The sequence below is a fragment of the Physeter macrocephalus genome, chromosome 2 (assembly GCF_002837175.3).
Source record: "Physeter macrocephalus isolate SW-GA chromosome 2, ASM283717v5, whole genome shotgun sequence".
Classification (NCBI taxonomy): Eukaryota; Metazoa; Chordata; class Mammalia; order Artiodactyla; family Physeteridae; genus Physeter; species Physeter macrocephalus.
This window is the reverse complement of record NC_041215.1, coordinates 51,207,606-51,230,834: the sequence shown is the minus strand read 5'-3', so window position 1 is coordinate 51,230,834 and position 23,229 is coordinate 51,207,606. Positions and strand designations below refer to the sequence as shown.

At 36.5% G+C, this 23,229-nt stretch overlaps 1 protein-coding gene across 24 annotated transcripts in view; it reads left to right on the top strand.

The window, feature by feature from the left end:
* The window catches only part of GTDC1 (glycosyltransferase like domain containing 1), a 416,031-nt gene that overhangs the window by 166,660 nt on the left and 226,142 nt on the right, over positions 1–23,229 (top strand). For all 24 annotated transcript variants that reach the window (XR_008618456.1, XR_008618439.1, XR_008618445.1 and 21 more), the window contains 2 exons: positions 10,393–10,560; positions 15,519–15,692. Coding sequence is in view for 20 of the 24 variants with exons in the window: in XM_055087686.1 (XP_054943661.1) it covers positions 10,393–10,560; positions 15,519–15,692 (342 nt within the window). In the remaining 4 variants the exon portion in view is untranslated. The remainder of the gene's footprint in view (positions 1–10,392; positions 10,561–15,518; positions 15,693–23,229) is intronic.

The following is a 23,229-nucleotide window of genomic DNA, read 5'->3' as shown; positions in this document are numbered from 1 at the left end:
CAAATGACGGTGGCCTTAAAAGTATGTTTGAGACAACTTCAAATCTCCATACATTCTGGATTAAAGTCAAGGTGGAATATCCTGAGACTGCCACAAAAGCACTGAAAAGCCTGCTTCCATTTCCAACATCCTATCTTTGTGAAGCAGGGTTTTCTGCAGTGACAGTGACCAAAACGAGATCACGGGGTAGACTGGACATAAGCAACACACTTTGGGTGTCACTGTCTCCCATCACCCCCAGACGGGACCATCTAGTTGCAGGAAAACAAGCTCGGGGCTCCCACTGATTCTGCATTATGGTGAGTTGTACAATTATTTCATTATATATTACGATGTAATAATGATAGAAATAAAGTGCACAACAAATGTAATGCGCTTGAATCATCCTGAAACCATCCCCCCCCCACCACCCCAGTCTGTGGAAAAATTGTCTTCCATGAAAGCGGTCCCTGGTGCCAAAAAGGTTGGGGACCACTGCTTTCGTTGACACGCCAGGTAGCAGATATTATTATTGTCATCATCATTGTTGTGATTATTTTAACTATTCCTGTGCCTTAATATTCAAGCCTAAATGATGATAATATCTAAAAGCAACTCTGGGCTTGCCTATGGTTTGTTTCTTAGGCTTGTGCCTGAACTGAGCTTTATGTATCTATTTAAGCAGTAGCTTCTGGCTTGACAGGTCATTGTGTCCTTAGATGTATGTAATCTTTGACAACACTGGTGAGGTTGAATTGGAGTGACAAAGGACTTGTATCCATTACCTTGGGTCTTTATTCTCCCAACTTTATGATATTTAGAAATGAACTCCAGGGACTCAGGAGTGGCATGAACTAAAGATCAAAGAACATTCCAATATAAAATGATATGCTGCTGTTAAGGAATAGTCTTCTACAATAGATTAATCATGAGGGGAATTATAAATATTTCACATACTAATTATATTAGTTTATGGAGATAAAACACCATATGAAGTGTTCCCAGCACACTCAGCAAGTTAGATGCTCTTTGTATGTTAATTGACTTACTTCATCAAGGCTGACAATCATGAATCCCTGAAGATGACAGGAATTATTATCATGATATTGTACATTCCTGATCTTTATACCAGGTTGACACCTACCTTTCCCCAGGAGTTCCTTTTCTTTGGATGGTATCTTCAGTTCTTGATATTTTAGCATGGTGAAGTAGAGAACAGTGCCTGACATATTATTAAGGACCCTAAGGAAAAAGTAATGGGCTCCATAAAAAATAACATCAAATAAAACTTCCTAGAATTGTACTGGATGCTGAAGTAAGAAAAGTGCTTTCTTTGGGGGGCATGGGATGCTTCCCAACTTGTTTTTTAAAGGTAGAAGTAACTATCATATTGAACACTTTAAATAGAGAATCAACCAGCTTGATTTTATCAGTATCATTGAGGTAATGAATGAATGACTGATTGATTCATTCAGTCATTTATTTGGAAACACTTATTGAGCACCTGAGATAAGACAATGAACAAGGAAGATATAGGGCTTGCTGTAAAGGAACTTAAGATCCAGAGTGGTAACTGCCATGTTAGGGAAACTATAGGATACCAAAGAAAAGAACAGCAGATCCAATTTATCTCATCAAAGAGTATATACTCTAATGGGAGGAAACAAAACCTACGGTTATCTCACTCCTCATCTCTGGAAAGAGATGGTGTTCACCAAGTCTCTGTATCAGGAATTCACTGACCATCTTGTAAAGACCCACACCAGAGTTTCTGTGCAGAGGACCCAGGCTCCAGCTGGAGCTACCACATAGTTTTCTATGAGAAAAATAAAGTGAATGAAGCGAGCTTAAAAATAAAATGAAATATGGTGGAAACAAGTAGCACAGTATGTAAAATTACATAACAAACCAGACCCACATTTTTAACAGACATATTTGGTGACCAAGCCCTTTAGTTTAATTAAATCTCCAATGCAGTTTCTTCCGTTGGTCTATTATATATTATCTTTAGTTTCCTACTGGTCACTCCATTTATATTCAACATTTGTAAAATCTGTCTCTGTATTTCTCCTCTACTCCAACTGCTGATTTGTTTTCTCCTCTGTGTTAAGGAATGTTACTACTACCCATCTGATTACACAAGCTAGAAACCTTTGAGTCACCCTTAGCTTCTCCCTCCCAGTCATCATCATTTCTATTTCCTTTGTTGCTCTTAATATCAGCCATTTCTCTCTATCCCCCCTGCGCTGACCACCTCCTCATTATTTCAGTCAGCTGACTCCTTCCTGTTATTTAGGGTGTTGCTTAGATTGCATTTCTTCAGGAGGTCCTGCATTGATGGTCATCACCTTTCTGCAATTTGTCTAACAGTGTAATCTCCCAGTAAATATGTGATGAATGAAGGGATGAAATAAAACTGCTCAGGTTAGTACAGTTCTTCTTTGTACCATTTATATTCTTTTATTTCTCAAACATAGACTGTAATAAAAAGTACAGTTAGCAGGAAACAGTGAGTCACATTCTAATCTTAGATGGTTCAAAATCAGTGTGGAGTAACTGAAAAAGCAGAGACTTTGTGGCCACATCAACTTGGATTTGAAACTCATTTCTGCCTCTTAGTAACTGCTATTGTCTTAGCACTTCACCAAACCTCTTGTAATACTTTAATTTCTTAATTGGTAAAATGGGGATAATAGGACATATCTTTTAGGATGATGATTAAATAAGATATACTTTAAAAACCTTGCATAATACATGGGTCCCTGTCTTCCTTTAGAATATTACGGAGACTTAAGTATCTCATTATCAAAAAAAATGACGATGGAGAGCCATGGTTTTAAGTGAATTGGTTTTATCTATATTTGGTTATGTATAGAACAACTTCCCTTATTTTGAGAGTGGTAGTGATGGTGGTACTTTATTTGATTCCTTTTCCTCTCATTTTACTACCACTTTTCTTAGCCAGTGAGTATTTATGACTCAATTAATTAAGGATAGTAAGAAGAAATAAAGCCTCTCCAGTATGGTAATAAATGTACAGTGGATCCCCATATGGCTAACAAATAAAGTATGAACTTCTCATCCTGCCTTCGGGTACCTCTAGGTCTGGCGGAAGATCACCTTTTCAGTCTTACTTCCTTTTATTCAAACCCTAAACTTTAGCCAACTGTCCTTCCTCTCTGATTTATTTAAATAGCACTGATCCTTCTAGACCCAAAACCTCAGGACCCAGGCCTCCCCTGCTACCCTCAATAAACTTGAGACTTCCTGGTTTTCTGATGCCCTTAGTTTTCTCTTCTTCCTCTGAACGGATAGGGCTTAGTGCCTCTGCCTTCATTCATAATCAGCCTTGCACTGCTTTGTTACATTTCTTGTGCAGGACAGAGCTATTACTTATCTTTTTTATTGCTATTTAATGTTTCCTCTACTTATGGCTTGTTTTGCCAATTATATTGTCAACTCTTTTGGCACAGGGGTGATATACTTCTTAGCTTGTCAAGTCAGGAGACTTGATAATATTTTGATTTGTTGACTTATTGATAGATGGCGTAAAACAGGTATATCTATAAACGTTCTGAATGGTTCATGGTACCTTGTGTCTTACAAGAATACTCTTAACAGATGCTAGTCCCAAAATATATAAAAAATGTTTCTGTACACAGTAAAAATTTCAGTTTATTTATGATTTTTTTCAATAATAGGGCCTATCCTCCCTTCCTTTTCTTCCTTTCTTGTTACAAACATAATTACTAAGTATCTTTTATGGATTAGATATTATGTCAGATACCAAGAGTTAAAACACTTGAGAGCTTGCTTGAGTAATTTAAGAGATACCGGAATTTAAGTGGCACTGGTAGCTAAGAAAGCACCACAGGTGTTATGTAATTTGTCTCCTTAAGCATCTGTAAGGCAGGTCAGAGTGTTGATGACCGTAGAGTGGATAGATGTTAAGAAACCAGCCGGAGATTTTGCTCAATGACAGGTCCTACCTACAGACCTCAATTCCCTGCCTTCTGGACAACTGTTCTTTACATTGTGCTCTCCTAGCCGTCATGATAAGCACAGGAAAGGAACATTACATGGTGGAAAAACTGACCTATTAATTGATGCTACATCATGGGACAGCTATTGGGAAGCTGGGTACTGTGTTAGCCTGTAAATTACCCCCCCACAGGAACCTAGGAAATTAAATGACTCCATTTCTTTTTCCTTTACATATGCTTCCATCTTGTATTTTTAATTGTTTTAGCAAATGGAAACATTTGGTTATGCACGTTCTTCAAGGTTTTTGAAAATCCATAGCATTTAAACGTGCAATAGAAATGTTCTAATTAAGATAAAGTAGCTGACAACTAAAGCATAGTTAAAATGAAATTTTGTCTATCAATGATTAATGAATGTTAGAACTTTCTACACAGGTTTTTATAAATTTAAAAAATATATTTAAGCCGAAGACTTTTGAAATGTTTGGGAGTAATTTTCACGTATGCATGTATGTATCATTGAGCTCCTGTTACATTGAAACACTATCAACACACTTTGGAAGTGATACAGCAGAGGAAAGGATAGCACTCCTCTTTCACTTCTCACATCCAGTTCATCAGCAAACCTGGACAGCACCATCAGCAAAAACCCAGTCAGACCGCTTCTCAGCACCATCAGCGCTATCATTTTAGTCCAAGAGACTGACATTTCTTTTCTCTTCCCTACTCTTCTCCCTTCTTGCAAAGTGATTCCTTACAGTCTGTTTTCCATGCAGCAGTCAGAGTAAAGTTCTCTGATATTAAAAAAAATAAAACATCTCATGAAATACGTAAACAGATACAATAGAAATACAAGAGATTATACAAGAAAAATTTTAAACTTTATAGATTTAAATAAATCTAAAAATCATTAATCTAAAAATTTAAAAATCATGTTTGGGTCAATGATATCATGACACATCGTATCATGAAATCTGTTAAAATATATGTTTCAGAAATAATTTTTAACATAGCAAAACATGTATTAAAAGCAAAAAAAATTAAAATTGCAATAGTTTATACATATTACAAAGTGAAAGAATAAAGGTAAATTCACCCAATATGCATTTATTATTTTGTCATTTCCCTAGTTAAAATCCTTCATTCTCTTTCCATTGCTCTTACCATAAAATTCAAAATTATTTTCATGTCTCACAAAGGCCCATAGACTTCCTCAGCATCTTCTCTGGACGTTCATTGAATTAATTGCTCCAGCTTCCTTGGTCCTTATTCAGTTCTCAGCCTGCCAGTTTTCTTCTTGCCTGAGCTACTTTGTTGTATATTTTAGGTCCATTATTTAGCCTAGTACCTTGCAAATAATAGATGCTCAATGTATACTGACTAAATGAGCACCAGAATGCAAATAGTGGCTATCTCTTTTGGGGTGGTTGTGCATGATAATTAATTTATAATTTTTGTACTTAAAACATTTTCTGTAATGAACATGTGTTTTCTAATTATCAGAAGGAAAAATATGGCATTCTGGCATTCTAGAATTGGAGACCCTGGTAGGTGAAATTCAGCAAATCAGGAGGAACTTAGAAATTAGATTATCACAAGTAGATCAAGTGTCTATACAAGAAAATCAATTCAGTGAGGAATTGCATTCAGGTAGGATGGGTAGAGTGTTGGGTTAAGGGAAGCTGGTCCATCCAGAGTTGTACTTTCCCATTAATTTATGGCTATTTAATTTAAACTTAAATAAAATTGAATTTAAAATTTAGTTCCTCAGTTACACTAACTACACTACAAGTGCTTGATAGCCGTAAGTATCTAGTTGCTGCTGTATTGGACAGTACAGATATAGAACATTTCCTTCATTGCAGAAAATATTCTATCACAGAAAGTACAGGATCTAGAATCCTGGGAGTAGATATCAAGGAACAGGAGCTCAAGATAGGCAACAAAAGAATGAAGAAAGACTTAAGGAGTGAGGCTGGGCAATGTATATCTAGACAAGGAATTTAAGTATTGAGCAAGGTGACACAGCTGGAAGATGGCATTCACTCTTCTGTCAAAGGCTTGTTGAAAGCCCTGCAGGGAATTATTTAAGTATAAATAACAACCCAAATTGGTATCTGTGTTAAATTGTGTTCTGTATCCCATTATGTGATAAATGGTTTTGGAAGGTGGGGGGCTATTGAAAAAACTTCATGGGTCAAGAGTGAGATAATTAGTCCATGAAGGATTTTCTCCTAGATTATATATGGTGGTGGTTGGAATATTGAATGCCTGTCCTCTGTTTCTCATTTCACTGACCCTTCATGCCATTTAAGGTATAAAAGTATGCATTTTGATAATAGTAGTCACACTCCTACAGTGCTTATATATATTTTAACATCTCGTTTGACATATTAAGAAAATAGGATAAAAGGCAAACAACTAGTGTATTCAAACTGAATCAAAGAAAAATAAAATCTAGAATTTCATTGTGTTGAATAATTTTGGATTCCTTAAGCAAATATGACTCAGATTGTAGGTATAATGTGCACTGAAAATACTTGAAGCATGTATATGCATACAGTCCCAAACACCTAGAACGACATTCACGTACTTTTACAGCACAGAGCTGTTTTGGTTAGACAATTATAATAGCAGCTTACTTATACTTTTGGTGAGATGGTAAGCTAATGATGTAGCCATTAATTTGAATTTAGCAGACATTTTAAATATAGGTTTCTCTTACAGAGACAAAAGTTGCAATTTAAAGCTCTTTGGTGGTCTAAAAACAGCTTAATTCTGTAGTAGCATGGTAATAAGTACTAATCCAGCTTATACAGTGATTGTAGTATGTCATGTTTGTGAAAGATTGCCCAACTGCTTTCTCTGGGTTTTATGTTAATTTAAAAATATTAAACATAAAACCTTATAACATCTTCATGCTGAGATAAACTGTTCAATTTAACTTGTGCTCAAGCAGCAGCTGTCAGGAATTATCTTGTTCCTAGTGGTTTTTGCTATCACCTCGTGCCCTTTCCTGCCAGATACACAGTGTGGGATGGTAAAGCTCACCTTGTTAGGGTTTATTGCTTAAATAATACCTGAGGCAAGATGAACATTGGGAGCCTAGGGATTAGCTGCTGATTGAGTGATGTCATTCATTGTATTATACACTTTTTTTTAATTGATGGAGGACGGCAAAGAAAAAATTGCCTATGAATCTTACCTGCATTTCTTTTGTGGGCATCTTCATCACTTCTTTTTAGGTGTCATTGAGATGAATATTTGAGGAGTTGCTTATCGTCCAATTTAACTTCCATTTTACAAGCAAAGAAGCAAAGAGAAATGTTTTACTAATGTTGGAAATAATTCCCACAATTTAGAAGTAGTGAGCACAATTTCAAGATTAGTTATAAAAATAAAATGAGTTTCCTGTTAATGACTGAACAAACTAAAGGAAGTGTTGGTGTGGGCAGTCCCAAATGGGTAATATTATGAAAATCATTGCCATTTTACTTCTGAATGTATTGCATTCTCTCGTTTGAGAGCTTTTATTTGGAAGTCTCAATTTTAGATTTGGATTCCTTGATTATGGATCAGCTGGTAGGTCGGGTAAGGAGAGGCGGTATGTGGTAGGAGGAGAGTGAAGGGCTTGCTTTAGTTAAACATTTGCTACAGATGTTCCACCCTGAGGATAGTTCTCTTGGAGGAAATGAACAATTGGAGTCTGACTAGAAATACATATATGATGGGTTTACTGTTTATGGAATATGGCATATTTTCCCCTTCTACTTACTGCCATTTAATGAATATCCTCCCAAATTTGTAGTTGTATAAATGTATAACTTAAAAATTTGCAAGACTAGATCAATGAGTTACAATATATCATTTATTTAGATTAGTCAAATGTTAACATTTTGCACATTTAGTTCTATCTATGAATATTTGAATATTTGTTTTTAGTGGCCTTTGGACAGAACTATTTAAGAATTAGTTGCAGATATCATTATGCTTCACATGTTAATAATTCAACACGTGTCTCCTAAGAATGAGGATATTCTCCTACATAATTGCAGTAAAATCAATATACCTCAATTTAAGATTGATAAAACTTTACAATTTTATATTCAGAGTTTCCCTGTTGTTCTTATATCTTCTACAGCTGTTTTTTTTTCCCTATTCAGTATCCCATCAAGGATCACACATTGCATTTTGTTTGGGGGTCTTTTTATTTCCCTTTACTCTAGATTTTTTTCCTTTTATGACCTTGACATTTTTTGGAGATCCAGCCCATTTATTTTGCAGAATATTTGTCTGGCTATTTCCTCATGACCAAATTCAGATCAAGCATTTTTGTCAGGAATTGGTGATCTCTATCTTTCTCAGTGTATCACATTGGGAAATACATGATATCCCTTTGGCCCATTATTGTTCATATTAAGTTTGGTCACTTGGGTAAGTTGATGTCTACCAAATTTCTCCGTTATAAGGGTACGATTTTTTATAATTAATAAATAGATGGAAGCTGCAGTTAATGAGTTTTTCTTCCTTGTGTGTGAAAAACATTGAGTTTGCTCAGGTCTTAATGATTAACAATGAGTCATTGTTTGCAGTAGTTTGTATGTTGGGACTGGGGAGTGGGAATAGAGGGGGGTGTATTACTCAATAATTTGATCCACAAGTTGCCATCCGTTTTCTTTTAAGGAAAATATAGATTGACTGAGATTAAATTTTATTGTTCTCTCTACTAAAGATCAGATTTGTAGATAAGCAAATATCTTCATATTTCAGAATTTTCAATCTAAATTTTAGAAAAGCTTATACTTAGTGGTGGTGGTGGGAATATTTTTGGAAAAAATAGAGGACATTTTCTGAACATGAATTTTCTATTTGCTTTAGTTGAGTACGGATAGACAATTTTTAAAAATGCATCTCCTTGATAAGATTTTTTACTTTAAAGCAATAAACCATAACATTAATAGAGCAATGTGAGTTTAGAGAGGTGGCTGCTTTTTGGTCTTATGTGCCTTTTTTAGCCCATGAAGAAGACACTTGAATTCCTCTTTATGATGTATGCACTTATTATGTAATCATTCTTCTTATGTGAAAGGCTAGTGCTGCAGATCATATAAACACCTGAAGTTAGCCATTTGGCTTGTCAGCAAGGGAGAATTTATAGTAGTTGTAATCATGGTAATAACAAGGATGCTATTTTGTATTTATTAAGTACAGTAAAAAGCGTTTGCAATGTAAGTGGTCCACAACGAATTCATATCTGTGGTGTAATGAATAGTACTTCGGGCTTAGAAGACTGGGAATCTCTGCTTTGCCTCTTACTACCAGTGCGATTCTAGGAAAACCCTTAACCTTCTTGGACCTCATTTTTTAGAATGGGAATTAAAGCTGTAAGGGTCAAATGATGCTATATTATGTTATAAAGGTGGCATTCCATCAAAATTGTGCCATCTAAATGTCCTCAGCTACTCAGGGACTGTAATTTGTCCCTCTTTTGTGTCCACACGTGTTAGCCACCTCATTAGTGAAATATTTCCAGGTTGTCCCAGACAGTTGTCTGTTTGTTCCTCTAGTACTTTGTTCATGCCACTGTTATTGGCAGCATTCATTCTGCAGGCTGTCTTGTTCATCTTTTCTGTTCTTCCTGGCTTGACCCTGGTACCTCGTAGGCATTTATGATAAATGTTTGTGGAATGAGTGAGTAAACAGACACTATTTCATTTATAACCATGGATAGGTAGACTTTCAGTTTCCTCTTTTTCCCCCAAAGACAAGGAACCAGGCTTTCTTCATTTTTTAAATTTATGTTTTATATAAGGGATATTACAGAGTGTACATATGGTGCCATTAGCAGTCCAGTAATCGAGAAGAAAATATAAAAAAAAACCCCACAGATATTGCAGAATATTTAAAAGGGGGGCATAAGAAAACATGCCAAGAGAAAAAGCCCTCACTAGATAAGTCTATTGCATAAATCAAAAGGGTTTATGTCATAACACGAACACGTGCCACTCCTGCTCATATATTGAATTTCAGTAGTTGGTTGCATAAAGAAGTAAAGTGTAATGAAACTGGAAGCAAAGTATTCCCCAGTCAGCCTTATCTTTGTTCTATTTGTCCTTCAGATGGAGCTTTTCTAGGCTTTTTTCAATAAAATCCATCCAGCTTTTTTTTTTTTTTTTTTTTTTTTTTTTGCATCTCTCAGTAACTGAGATGAGAAGACCAATGAGATTCAGGGCTTTTATAGTTCTTAGCAGCTGCTTTTTAAGAGATCAAAACTTAGAATGCTGCTACATGGTATTAAGGCTTAACTCTTGATGTGTCCCTATGGGGGATATGTTTTCCTTGGGGTAGGAGGAGGAAAGAGGGAGAGAAGGCACACGATGCCCACTTCAAGTATGCTTGGGATGGTAACCCTAATTTCCTTGTTTCCTAGGATCCTCTTCGCAAGCTCAGTGCTTAACCTGACTGAACTGGCTGCCCTTCGGCCTGACCTTGGGAAATTGAAAAAGATTCTGTACTTCCATGAGAACCAATTGGTATATCCTGTCAAGAAATGTCAGGAGAGGGATTTCCAATATGGATACAACCAAATTCTCTCATGGTAGGTATAGATTGTATCATTATATTTAGTCCTTTGCCATCTTTTTCCTTATAGTTAGCTTTTAAATCTGGAGACCTCCTGTACACTTACTTTAAAAATACCTTAAATTAGGAGCAAATGTTTAAACATACCTTCCATGGTAGGAATTACTTGTGCCTCTGCAATATGTACATATAAGAGAACAGCTAATCCTTTTATAAAATACATATGTGTAGCAATCTAAATGTTGAACTAATTATCTAACTGTATTTTCTACAACATTCAAAATAGAATCAAAGGGGTGACAGGGACCTTCTTCAGCCCCTGATTCCATCATCTACTGTGTGAGACATAGTTTTAGAAAAAGACAGTTAGTCAACTTTTATTTACCAGCTACCTTCCATGTATCCAGCTGAAATCAAAATAGAAATTTACAGAGGAATAAACAAAAATTAAAACATAATGGAGCAAGGGTTTTTTGTCCTTTTTTTTCTTATTGTTTGTAAGAGAAAACTATGGAAAATGAATCTTTAGGAGATTTTTTTTTCCCCTCTTGAGTCTTCTGAAACTGCATAGCCTTAAAATACCGTGACATTTCAAAGGTGATGGTCCTTCTCTACTGTTACTTCAACAAAGTGTATCTCCTGAAACTTAGTTAAAGAAAGAAGTTAATAACAACTCTGAAACAGCTTTGCTACTGGATCCCATCCCCATAACTGCAACACTCAAAGGGAGTCACTTTGGCAGTGATTGGGTTCAGTTTACTCACCTTTTTTAATAGTTATTAGCAACTGGGATTGATGATGTGTTTAAACAGACTCCCAGCTCTTTTGCAAGTATAGTCCATAGTTTCACTGACATAGAAAAACAGCTAGATGGTAATACTTCTGTGTTTTGAGCATTTTGTAAATGTTTTCCTGCAATCATTTTTACAAGCTGCTTCAAATGAAGTAGCAGCACTATCAAAATAGAGTGGAGCTGCTTCACATCAAATGTCTCTTTAAAAAAGCAGCCGTTTTAAAATTTCATAATAAAATTAAAATTCTTTATATTGAAACAGAGGGAGAAAATATGTTTTAAAAACAAAAAGTCATTTTGTGCTTTATCAATATGGAAAACATTTGTAATATTCTTTTGGTTTCTTGAACTAGCATCATTCTTTTCCTCAGATAGTGTGTGTTTATTACCCCTGAGAAATAACTGGGGAAAAAAATTAAGTCTATTTTTCCCTTTATGGGTGGCTTTAAAGTTAATGGAAGTTACACCCACTCATATCAGAGAGGAAATGCATGAAAAAGAATATTTCTGTAAACTATCTTGGAACTTTAATTTGGCATAAACTGGGTTTTTAAGAATTTAAGTAGTTGGGTTGAATGCTGTTTGAGGGCAGATAGCTAAAAAAATGTTTAGCTCACTACCCCTCATCTCTCTGTTTCAGAAAAGATTGTTTTGCTCAAAGGGAATGAGACTATAAAAGCTTATATATAATTTTTCAGCGTTGCTCTTCTCAAGAGCGTAAACTGATAGATGAGCTTGGAGAGAAAGAAGTGGGCTTGATCATTGGTGGGAGTCTTAATGAGAAAAAAACTGGCTTGCAGTCGTCCAGAGGAAAAATAAGAGTGTCAGAAAGCAGTCCTGTTCAGATTCAGTATGAAAAGTATGACTCCAGCTTCCTAAAGTGTTTCTTTAGTTTTCTTGCTGACTTCTGCTTTTGTTGGGACTGTCAGGTTTCTTTCTTGACTGTGTGACAGTTAAGGACTTCGAGATGACTGACATAAGCACTCACCTTAAATAGAGGTTTCACTAACCCTTTGACTGATGAACACATGACATAACTATGTATTATGTATGACCTGCGGGTCACTATTACAATGTGTGACATATGGTGAAAACAGACTAGCTGTAAAACATCCTTCAACTTTTGGTATATTATTATATTGGCTTCCTTATTGCTTGGTATTGTGTCAGCACTTCTGTGACATTCTCTTGTTTTATCCATGTTGTAATCACTGTTAATCCCAAGTTTGCACTAGGTTGCAACCAAAAAAAAAAAACATACTTGTATGGGAAAACAATTTTGCAGGAGTGGGGGGCAGATAGGGGTGGCAGGTCAACATTCCTTTCGTTAGTTTTTCATTTCGTTATGTATTGATAATAGAAACTTTGACTGTCTCAGTAAATGTGAATTAAACTAAACTGAGGACTTGCTGTGGTATTCCTGCTCTATAAGCTCTGTTTATTCATTTGTGTTTTACAGTCTTGTGGGCTTGCATGTCTTCTTTTCAGTTTCCTTGATGTCCTTTACAGGGTGAAATAAAACTAACTGCTTTTTCTATTTGATCTTATATACCTTCTTATCAAAGCATTTGTATGCATTTTATTGAGATTCAGTGACACTGAGACACTGAATCATGGCTTAAAGCAAAGAGGGTTATTTTAAAAAACAAAACAATGATTTATTAAAATGGTTTTTTGATTAATAAAGGGAAGATAGTACATATTCCTGTTTATCCAGCTCACCCATAGTTATCATTTATGTTCATTGGTTTCCAAGAAAATGTTATAGGCAAATTTGGACACTACTGACATATTAATGACACATAAACTTTGTTTTTACATTTCCTTCTAATTATGTATTTTAATTATTTTTAATAAAAAAATACTAAGGAGAAGATCACAGCCTTTGCATCGAAAGCAACAGCCAGTATTATATTTCTTTTGTTTAATTCTGAAGGTCCATGTTGTTGTGGTCCTTTATAATACATTATGTAATCAGTAGGACCTAGTGGTATGGACTTCTGGATCCATTTTCACCAATTTCTTCTATTTCTCTCACTACTCCAAATCTAATATAATAAAAAAATAAGTTATTTGTGGAGTTTCTATATAATCCTTCCTGTGTAGTCTCAGAACTTTAAAAAAACCTGACAGTTTCTTGAAGCAAGGGTTAAAATGAGAAATAGACTTTAACCACGTTATCGAGGTATGCTCTTAGTATGAAATAGCTTTATCTGGATTAATCTCCTTGAAGGCAGTGAAAAGTATGGCACGTGTTCTGTTCTCAGTACTGTGGTGTAAAACGAAGTACATCACTGACATAGAAACCCAACATGGGTAGTTGGGCCACAAAGAAAAAGGTCCTCCTGTACTTGGTGATAATATTGAAAATTCCTGGCGTTGCGGAAAAATACATTGGGTTGGCCAAAAGATTCCTTCAGTTTTTGTTTTTGTTTTTGTTTTCGGTACTCTGGCCTCTCACTATTGTGGCCTCTCCCATTGCGGAGCACAGGCTCCGGACGCGCAGGCTCAGCGGCCGTGGCTCACGGGCCCAGCCGCTCCGCGGCATGTGGGATCCTCCCGGACCGGGGCACGAACCCGTGTCCCCTGCATCGGCAGGCTTTCTCCCAACCACTGCACCACCAGGGAAGCCCTATTCCTTCAGTTTTTAAAGTAAAAATGAAAGACACATTTTTCATTTTCACCAAGAACTTTATTGAACAACGTATTCACTGGTTTGTTCCACTACCTTCTGCTGTCTTTCAGGCAGCTTCATAATTCCATCTTCCCAAAGCTTTTTATCTTTTTGAGCATAGAACTGTTGCAGGTGCCTTTTACAGTCTTCCAGGGAATTGAAATTTTTTCCATTAAAAGAATTTTGTAAAGACCGAAATAAATGGAAATCCGAAGGTGCAATGTCTGGTGAATTCGGCAGATGAATCAGCTTGGTCCCAGTCAAGCTGTAACAGTTTTTGCCTGGTCGTCAAAGAAACGCGGTCTTGCGTTATCCTGATGGAAGATTATACATTTTCTGTTGACTAATTCTGGATGCTTTTCATCGAGTACTGCTTTCAGTTGGTCTAATTGGGAGCAGTACTTGTTGGAATTAATCGTTTGGTTTTACAGAAAAAGCTCACAATAGAGGACTGCCTTCCAATCCCACCAATACACAACATCACCTTCTCTGGATGAAGACTGGCTTTTGGTGTGGTTGATGGTGGTTCATTTCGCTTGCCCCACCATCTCTTCTGTTCCACATTATTGTACAGTGTCTACTTTTCATCGCCCATCACAATTTGTTTAAAAAACGGAACGTTTTCATTACGTTTAAGTAGAGAATCGCACGCAGAAATACGGTGAAGAAGGTTTTTTTCTGCTTAACTTACGTGGAACCGAAACAACAAACCGATTCACGTAACTAAGCTGGTGCAAATGATTTTCAACGCTTGATTTGGATATTTTGAGTATGTCAGCTATCTCCCGCATGGTGTAATATTGATTGTTCTTAATTAATGTCTTGATTTGATCGCTATCAACTTCAACTGGTCTACTGGACCATGGAGCATCGTCCAGCGAGAAATCTGCAGCACGAAATTTTGCAAACCACTTTTGACGTGTTCAGTCAGTCACAGCACCTTCTCCATACACCACACAAACCTTTTTTTTTTTGCGTTTCAGTTGAGTTTTTACCTTTCTTGAAATAATAAAGCATAATATGCCGAAAATGTTGCTTTTTTCTCCCATCTTCAATATTAAAATGGCTACACAGAAATTCACCAATTTTGATTTTTTTTTTTAAAGGCACGCTGATATGACAGCTGTCACAATGCAATCTAACAAAATTATTTCGAATGAAGTTGAAGACAACTAAAGTGCTACTGGAGCCGTCTTACGGAAAACACCAAACGGACTTTTTTGGCCAACCCAGTACTTTGGTTTGAAGCGTCATAGGATCCCATTAAATCACTTAATTCCTCTCCTGCCTTTCCTCTCTGATGCCAGTAATCTACCTTCCCTTGATGTAATGCTAATGAAGCTAACTCATCTATTAGAGTCATTTTGATCAGTACTGGTAGGAAGTGCAGAGTTCTTTGCAAACCCAAGGTGCAGTATAAACTCTGATTAATACAGAAGTCTTAGGCTCATAAAAATAACTGAACAAGTGTGGGCTCACCATATGCATTTATCCTTTCCCTTTGCAGCCTGGTGGCTGATGTGGTGGTATTCAACTCGGTTTTTAATATGGAGTCATTTCTTACTTCTTTTGGAAAATTCATGAAGCTGATTCCTGATCACAGACCCAAAGATCTGGAAAGCATCATCAGACCCAAGTGCCAAGTTATTTACTTTCCCATCAGGTTTCCTGATGTGAGCAGGTCAGTATGTTTAACTCCATTTTCAATATTGTGTCATAAATTATTCCCCAAATGTGTAAAAATCGGTGATGTTCTTGCCAATTTTGACTTTTCAGCGTAAGCATGATTAGTTAGAGAATCAAGTTCTATTTCGCCATGCTGTGATTTACAAAGAGTTTAAATAATCATGTGTCCAACCTGTCACTGAATGGTTAATTCTGATACTGAGTTCTTCCTTTCTTTTATTTATTTGTTTGCCAAAGCAAGGTGCTTTGGCTTTTAACACTTACTGTTTTGTTTATTTGTTGTTTTGCTACAGAAGTCATTGTCAAGCGTAGGTCTCAACCTTTGTATTCAGCTTTTGCCCATTGGTTTATATGTATAATGGTAACTTCTAAGTAAATCAGTGTTAAATTTTACTGCTTAGATTACTTTCATTTCCCATGCTGTTTTTTTCTGTTTTTTTTCCCCTTCTCCCATTTTTTATTATTTATATTATCTTAGTAAAAAGTTAGGTCTTCTATATTGGGTTGCAAATGCACTTAATTGCCATTTCTTTTTCTCAGTCACTAAGGATATTTTTTATTACCCTTATTGCTGGGCCCACCCTGAATTAGCAATGGATGATGTGGCTCAAAGGGAACATTCTAGAATTCCTTTTCACTTTTGATTAAACCTAGCAAAATTGTTTTTACTACCACCAGGAATATTTTCCCCTTGTGAATAGAAAGTTTAGTTCAGTGGGACTCATACTAGCTGGGGATGCTGCTGTTTTGTAACTGACTGTGTCCTTAAAAAGAGTTCAGGGACAGCTGTTTCTTCCCCATCCTTGAAATGAAGGCAGGAGGCAATTTAATATCCACATACGCTATGCAGGAGGTCAGCATTAGTCTCTATGTTCTGGACTTACTGAGTTCACCCAGATTTTGAGTGGGGACACCCACTCTTCCACACCCCTAATACTGATTTAAGTGTCTTACTAGTTAATATTGCATTGAAGAAAAATCTGCCTAATACCAAATCAAGCTAGTGAGTCAAAAAATTTAAGTTAGAACAACTTGCCTGATCCTTACTTTATGGAGTTCAGAAAACAGAAGCCCGGAGAAGCAGACTGGCTTGCGCTCACACTGCTGATTACTGTCAGAGACTGTATTAAAATTTAGACTCTATGACTTTTGATTAAATTTTCTGTTAACTGTCTAATCCTCCTGTCAGTATAGGTCATTTGTCAAAAATATTTAATGATTTATTTACAGTTTTGAAAACTATAAAGCTAAGTGAAACTAAGATCACAGTTGATTTCATATATATGTAAATATGTATATAATATGTCTTTGTAATATATAATTTTCATATGTGTGATGAGAGAATGTCAACATCTGAAAAATATGATTGTTATCCTTTAGATCTGTGATTAGCTAGAACACAGCTTATACTTTAGATCAGGGGTCCCCAACCCCTGGGCCTGTTAGGAACCAGGCCGCACAGCAGGAGGTGAGTGGCGGGCGAGCGAGTGAAGCTTCATGTGCCGCTCCCCATCACTCCCCATTGCTCGCAGTACCGTCTGAACCATCCCCCAGTTCGTGGAAAAAATTGTCTTCCATGAAACCGGTCCCTAGTGCCAAAAAAGTTGGGGACCGCTGCTTTAGATCATATTTTGAACCTTATTTTTTGACATGCTTTTAAGTTTTTCATATAATAATACATCGTCAAAATGCACATCTTTAAGTGAATAGGTAGTTATAGCACATCTTAATTATTACTGCTATAGAATTCCAAATAAATAGTATGTTTTAAAATTCACTTGCATCTGATATAGTCCTACATCATTCTATGTTTAATACACCTGTGGCAAATGAATAGTTTATTAATTTAGACTGTATTACCATAAATAAATCTAGCTAAATGGAAGAAGGTTAAAAAATATTGTGGCCAAGATAACATTCATAAGCAAGGTCTTAGCCCAGAGTGTTATTTGAATTATTTTCAAATGGTAATTTGCTTTATCCAACCCAAACTCATATAGTGTAAGTAGGTGATTATTTGCATGAATGACAATCATTCCAATGCCTGCAGTCTTAAAAGAGTATTATTTTGTTGAGATGTTGAAAAATATTTAGTAATTCCAAAGGCAAAATAACCAAGGTGATTAAAAATAAAAAAAATTTTGAATGCCTCTATCTTTCTCTCGAATTTAATTTAAAAACAAAGCAGAACATATACTTAAATTATTAATATAATGTGCTCTAATAATATATAATATAAGGTATATTAATCAGGGAAGGGAAAAAGCCATATTCCAGCAAAATATTTGAGGATTTATAAAGTTGATAGTTGTTAAAACTCAGAGCATGTCTGTCATAGAGAAATTCAATATTGGGTTTGTAGTACCTGCTGTACCTATTACCTTCCTCACCCCTCCACTGCCTCATTTTCAAAGACCAGAAAAATAGTAGCAAGAAAGAATATTCACTTGAAAATATTTCATTATATGTTTTAAAACATTTTGAAGTGGGAAAGCTCTTAAATACTGTAGTTAGGCATGCACATATTTGAGTCTTGACCGCCACTTACTAGCTCTGTGACCTGTGCAAGTGTAATGACCCTGAGCTTAGGTTCTTTAATGGTTATGATTATATTTACCGTATCCCCTCATAGGCATGATGTAGCTATTAAATGAAATAATGTGTGCCAAATGCCCAGCCGAGTGCCTGGCACATAACAGAACCTTAATAAAGTTTAATTCATCTTATTAACTCCTTCATCCCCATTGTTTTATAACCTAGCACATTTATTGCCACTTGAATATAAAGGACTGTCTTCTCCTTTGCCCTCTTTTAACACGTGAAAAGTAAAGAAGTACTCTGCCAAAGGAACAGCCTAATATAAATAAAGAGGTTCCTTTATGTATTCTTTTTATCATCCTGACACAAGCAGCCATTTGGCCTCACCAGGACCTAGCATCCATTGATGGTAAGGAGCCAGCTCCTTATGTTCATTCTTCTCTTGTCCTAGTTTTCCTCCTTCTTTCTCCAGTTTAACTTCCACATTCTGTCATCGTACTTCCTTTCTTGTGTGTACTCTCAAATCTTTTGCACCTTTTCTTTCATATTTGATTAGGAGGAAACCCTCCAGCCATACTTATTAGCCTACTCTAAATTCATGACCCCTAAATCCACATGGACCTGTTGAGCTGCATGACGAGTGTACCATAATTCCCCTGTTCTAAATAACTGATAATGCATTTTCCTTTCTTTGTAAGCTTTTAATACCAAATCTTCTGTCTTCCTTCTCAGATCATGACTGAAAAAAATAGAAGCAATCAGAAGAGAATTTCTATATGCTGCCACCATTACATCTACCCAATTATGTGCTTCTGGGTGCATATTTTTTATCTTCACACGTGTAACTATTGATGGATTGACCTTACTTCTGACTAAGGCCCTGTTTCCACTTCTTTGCTGGAGCCCATACTTCTTGCATACCTAAAAATTATTTTTCTAGCAATTTTTTTCTCTGATCTGCGTCATTCATTTTCCTCTTTTCTGGATGGTTCCTATTAGCATACAAAAAATGCTATTTGTTTTACATCTTAAAAATATTCTCTCTTGATTCCACTTCTTCCTCTGCTGCTACCTCATTTCTTTATTTCTCTTAGTAGCAAAACCTCTTGAAAGAGTTGTTTACACTTGTTTCCAATTTCATTCCCATTGTTCTTTCTTAAAGCTACTCCACTGAGACTGTTTTTGTCAAGGTCCCTGATGACTTCCATGCCTCTAAATCCTGTGGTCAGTTTTCAGTCCTCATCTTATGTCACACATCAGCAGCATTGGACACACCGTGACACAGTCTTCAAGTTGGCTTCCAGGACACAGGTGCTGCTTCTCAGGCGTGTTGCCGGTTTCTCATTATGACCCTGATCTTTAGCTTTGGACTGGCCTTTCCCACTCTTGACCCTTAAGGGGTTAGTGGAGGAAGAGCCCAGGATTGAAATGAGAAGAAAAGATAAAAGAGTCAGGAGGTCATCAATGAGAGAATTATCCTGTGGAATAAAGGGAAGAGAGTTTTAAGGAGATGATTGGTAGTGAATTCAGAGGAGTGAGGTTAAATAAAGTGATGACTAAAATTATCCTTGAATTCAACAACTAAAAGGTGCCCCACCCTGCATTCTGTTAACTCACAAAAAAGTTTCATATGTTTTTTTCTGGTAGGGAGAGAAACAGCCTTCAAGTCTAGGTGAGATCTCTTTTTCTTTCTCTTTTTCTTTCTTTCTCTGTCTCTCTGTCTCTCTTTATCTCTCTCTCCCTCTCTCTCTCTCTCTCTCTCTCTCTCTCACACACACACACACACACACACACACACAGGCTCTGCTCCATATTTTAAGGATGAAGGCACCAAGGCCCAGAGAAGTTAAGTGTCTTCTGGTAATCACACAGCTAGATATAGACAGAGCAGAAACTGGAGCTCCTATCTCAAAATCTTCATCCAGTGCTCAACTCACCACTTATTGTGAATGCAGTTTCAGAGGTCTTGATTATCTGATTTTTCAACGACAGCAGATTAGCAGCATCAAATTGGGGGTGCGATAAAGGCAGGCTCACTGACAGCAGTGAAAAGTGATAGCTGACTGACAGCTTGACAACAAGGGAGGAGAGAGATAAACTGTTTAAAAAAATATATGAGAAGTGAAAAAGCATGGCAGCCTGGAGCCATTCTAGGGCAGTACAGGCAACTCTGCACATGGATGAACCCCTGCAGACATTCCTCCATGATTGTACAGCTTGTACATCAAATGGATAACTGTGATTTATTAAGAAAGATTAAATGGTAGCCAGTAAATTCTCTTTAAGAATATAGGGAAATTCATAACCCACTTTTGGCAGAAATTATAAATGACAGCAAATGGAGCTAAATGTCATGCCTTACTCTAGGATGTACATGAACCATGTTCACCTAAAGGAAGATAATAAACATCTAACCCTTTTTCATGCAGTTGCAATGTCTGTAAGCTTAGGTGACCAGGGAACATTTCAGTAAGACACCTTTTCTGGATTTTTCTGACTGGAGCCTTTTCATGTACCATATCTCCGTTTGCTGCTAGGGTGTATATATATTGGCTCCTTCAGCACTGAAGGCATCCAAGCCTGCCAGATGATCGGTAGTCAACAAAACAGATTTTGTAATATTAATACCATGTCTTAGTCCTTTTAGTCTGCTATGAGAAAATACCATAGATTGGGGGGCTAATAAACAACAGAAATTTATTTCTCACAGTCCTGGAGGCTGGGAAGTCTAAGATCAAGTCTCTGGCAGATTTGATGTCTGGTGAAGGCCTGCTTTCTGATTCATAGATGGCTGTCTTCCCACTGTGTCCTCATGTGGTGCAAAGGGCAAGGGAGCTCTCTGAGCTGTCTTTCATAAGGGCACTAATCCCATTCATGAGGGCTCCACCCTCATGACCTAATCACCTTCCAAAGCCCCCATCTCTTAAAAGCATTATATTGGGAGTCAGGATTTCAACATATGAATTTTGAAGAAATACAGATATTCAGCTTGCAGCATACCAAAAGATAAATGTGATCTCAAGACTTAGTGGGATGAGACTCACGATTGGAAGGTACTGCAGAGGACGACTATTCTGTGTTAAAGGATATAGATTAGATTGAAAATGAAGGAATTTTTACTGTGCATTTCAAGAAGGCAAATTTCACATAGAGCTCCGTGGTGCTGATGGTGTGTGATGGAGAGGAAAAAAGGGAGCAATTCTGCAGCTTACTGAGCTAGATGTTGACTAGAGGAAGCCAATATTTTCCTATTCTAGATCATGCAACTGTCATAAAGGCAAAGCTTAGTAGAACTAGGGAATTTTATATATCCAGACCTTTGCACAGGTCTCAGACTTATGAAATCAGAACATCTGGGGAATTTGCAACTTGCTTTCTGACAGTATCATCTTTAGAAGGTAGAGCTAACCATAACAGCTAACCTTCCTGAGTCTTATTTTAGCCTAGCATTATGCTAAGCATATTATACATATTTTAGCATTTTATTCTTCCAACAATTCTAAAAGATATTTTCCATTTATAGTTGAAGAAACCCAGCCATACAAATATAAGTAGCTTTTTGCCTACACTCATACAGATAGTAAAGGTATAGGTAGAAATCAAACACATTTTTTACCCTATTTTAGAACCCGACCTCTTAAAAGTCTTTCTATACTGCCTGTCCCGAAAAGAGAGGTTTTGGACCCTGGTACGTGACTTTGGCCAGTGAAGAACAAATGATTTATAAGAGAGAATTGATGGAAATGTTGAGTGAAAGGGAACATGTCATGGTAATGTTATGAAAGAAAGGACACAAGGTCTTAGAAAGCAGACTTTCAAAAGATTGAAGTTTTGAAAAGAGGAAACCTGAAAAGGAATGAGCAATTAAAAAAAATATGTTTGTTGAGCATCCTAATGGAGAACTGTCTGTAGAGCCGAAAGCCCTAGTGTGAATCCTGGCCCTGTCGCTTTCTATCCAGTGAGCTCAGAATAGAACCTCAACCCAAGTCCAATTAACTCCTTATGAAAAAGAGATCATGCTTTTCTTGACTTAAGGAAGAATGAACAATTTTAAAAAAGAATTCTCATAGTCAAATTGAAAATTTGACTAAAGAAGCAGAATAGGAAGAATATGTCAAAGAAACAGCTGTAGACTCACACTATTATTTCAGTATAAGAATACTATTTTATTTTTTCAATTTCTAAGTATCTTGTCATTTATACAAACTCTCTTCCCTTACAAGTTAGCTTATAGCATGACACCTGACTCACAGGACAGTCCCCAATCCATCATATTAGATGATAAGGATGTAACTGACTACATACATCTGCACAGCATCAGACTTCTTCCATCTGTCTCCCTTGTAAGATTTGATACTGAGGACGTATCCATGATTTTTATGTAACTAGATAAGCTCCACCCCCAACAAATTGGACCACATAAGAATGAATTGTAGAAATACAGTGAATTACAAAGTGGCATCCCTTATCCTTGAAAAAGATCATGTTTTCTGGAGGAATTCCATCAGGGAGCTTCAGAGTGGATATCATCTGCTTCAAATAGCATTCAGTTGGATTAAAGGTGAAGAGAGATAAATGCTCAGTCTTTGAAGGCCTGATACTTGTATATGTTTGTCATTTGCCTGCCTCCTCTGTCCCATTATATTGTAAAAAATGAGTTTAATTTTTTATTATTGTTACACATAATTAACGTAAAAAGATCAAACGTATGTGTTTCCAGTGGAGACCTTGAAAAAAATCATTCATTTATTTTTTTTTTTATGAGGGGATGAATGGATACTGTATCCTTAGGAGTTGAAGTTTGGACTTGGAGCTAATTGAAGCGTGTATACTTTGGGTTGAGAAATATGTGCTTATCTGGGTTTCAGGTCCAATTCAGTCAACACAGAGAACATCAAGTATCAACCTCACTGTGATTATTAAGAAAAAATTTCATATGTTTCTGTGATCATTTCATTATCTATATATTCCTATTTTCCATAATATTGGATTGT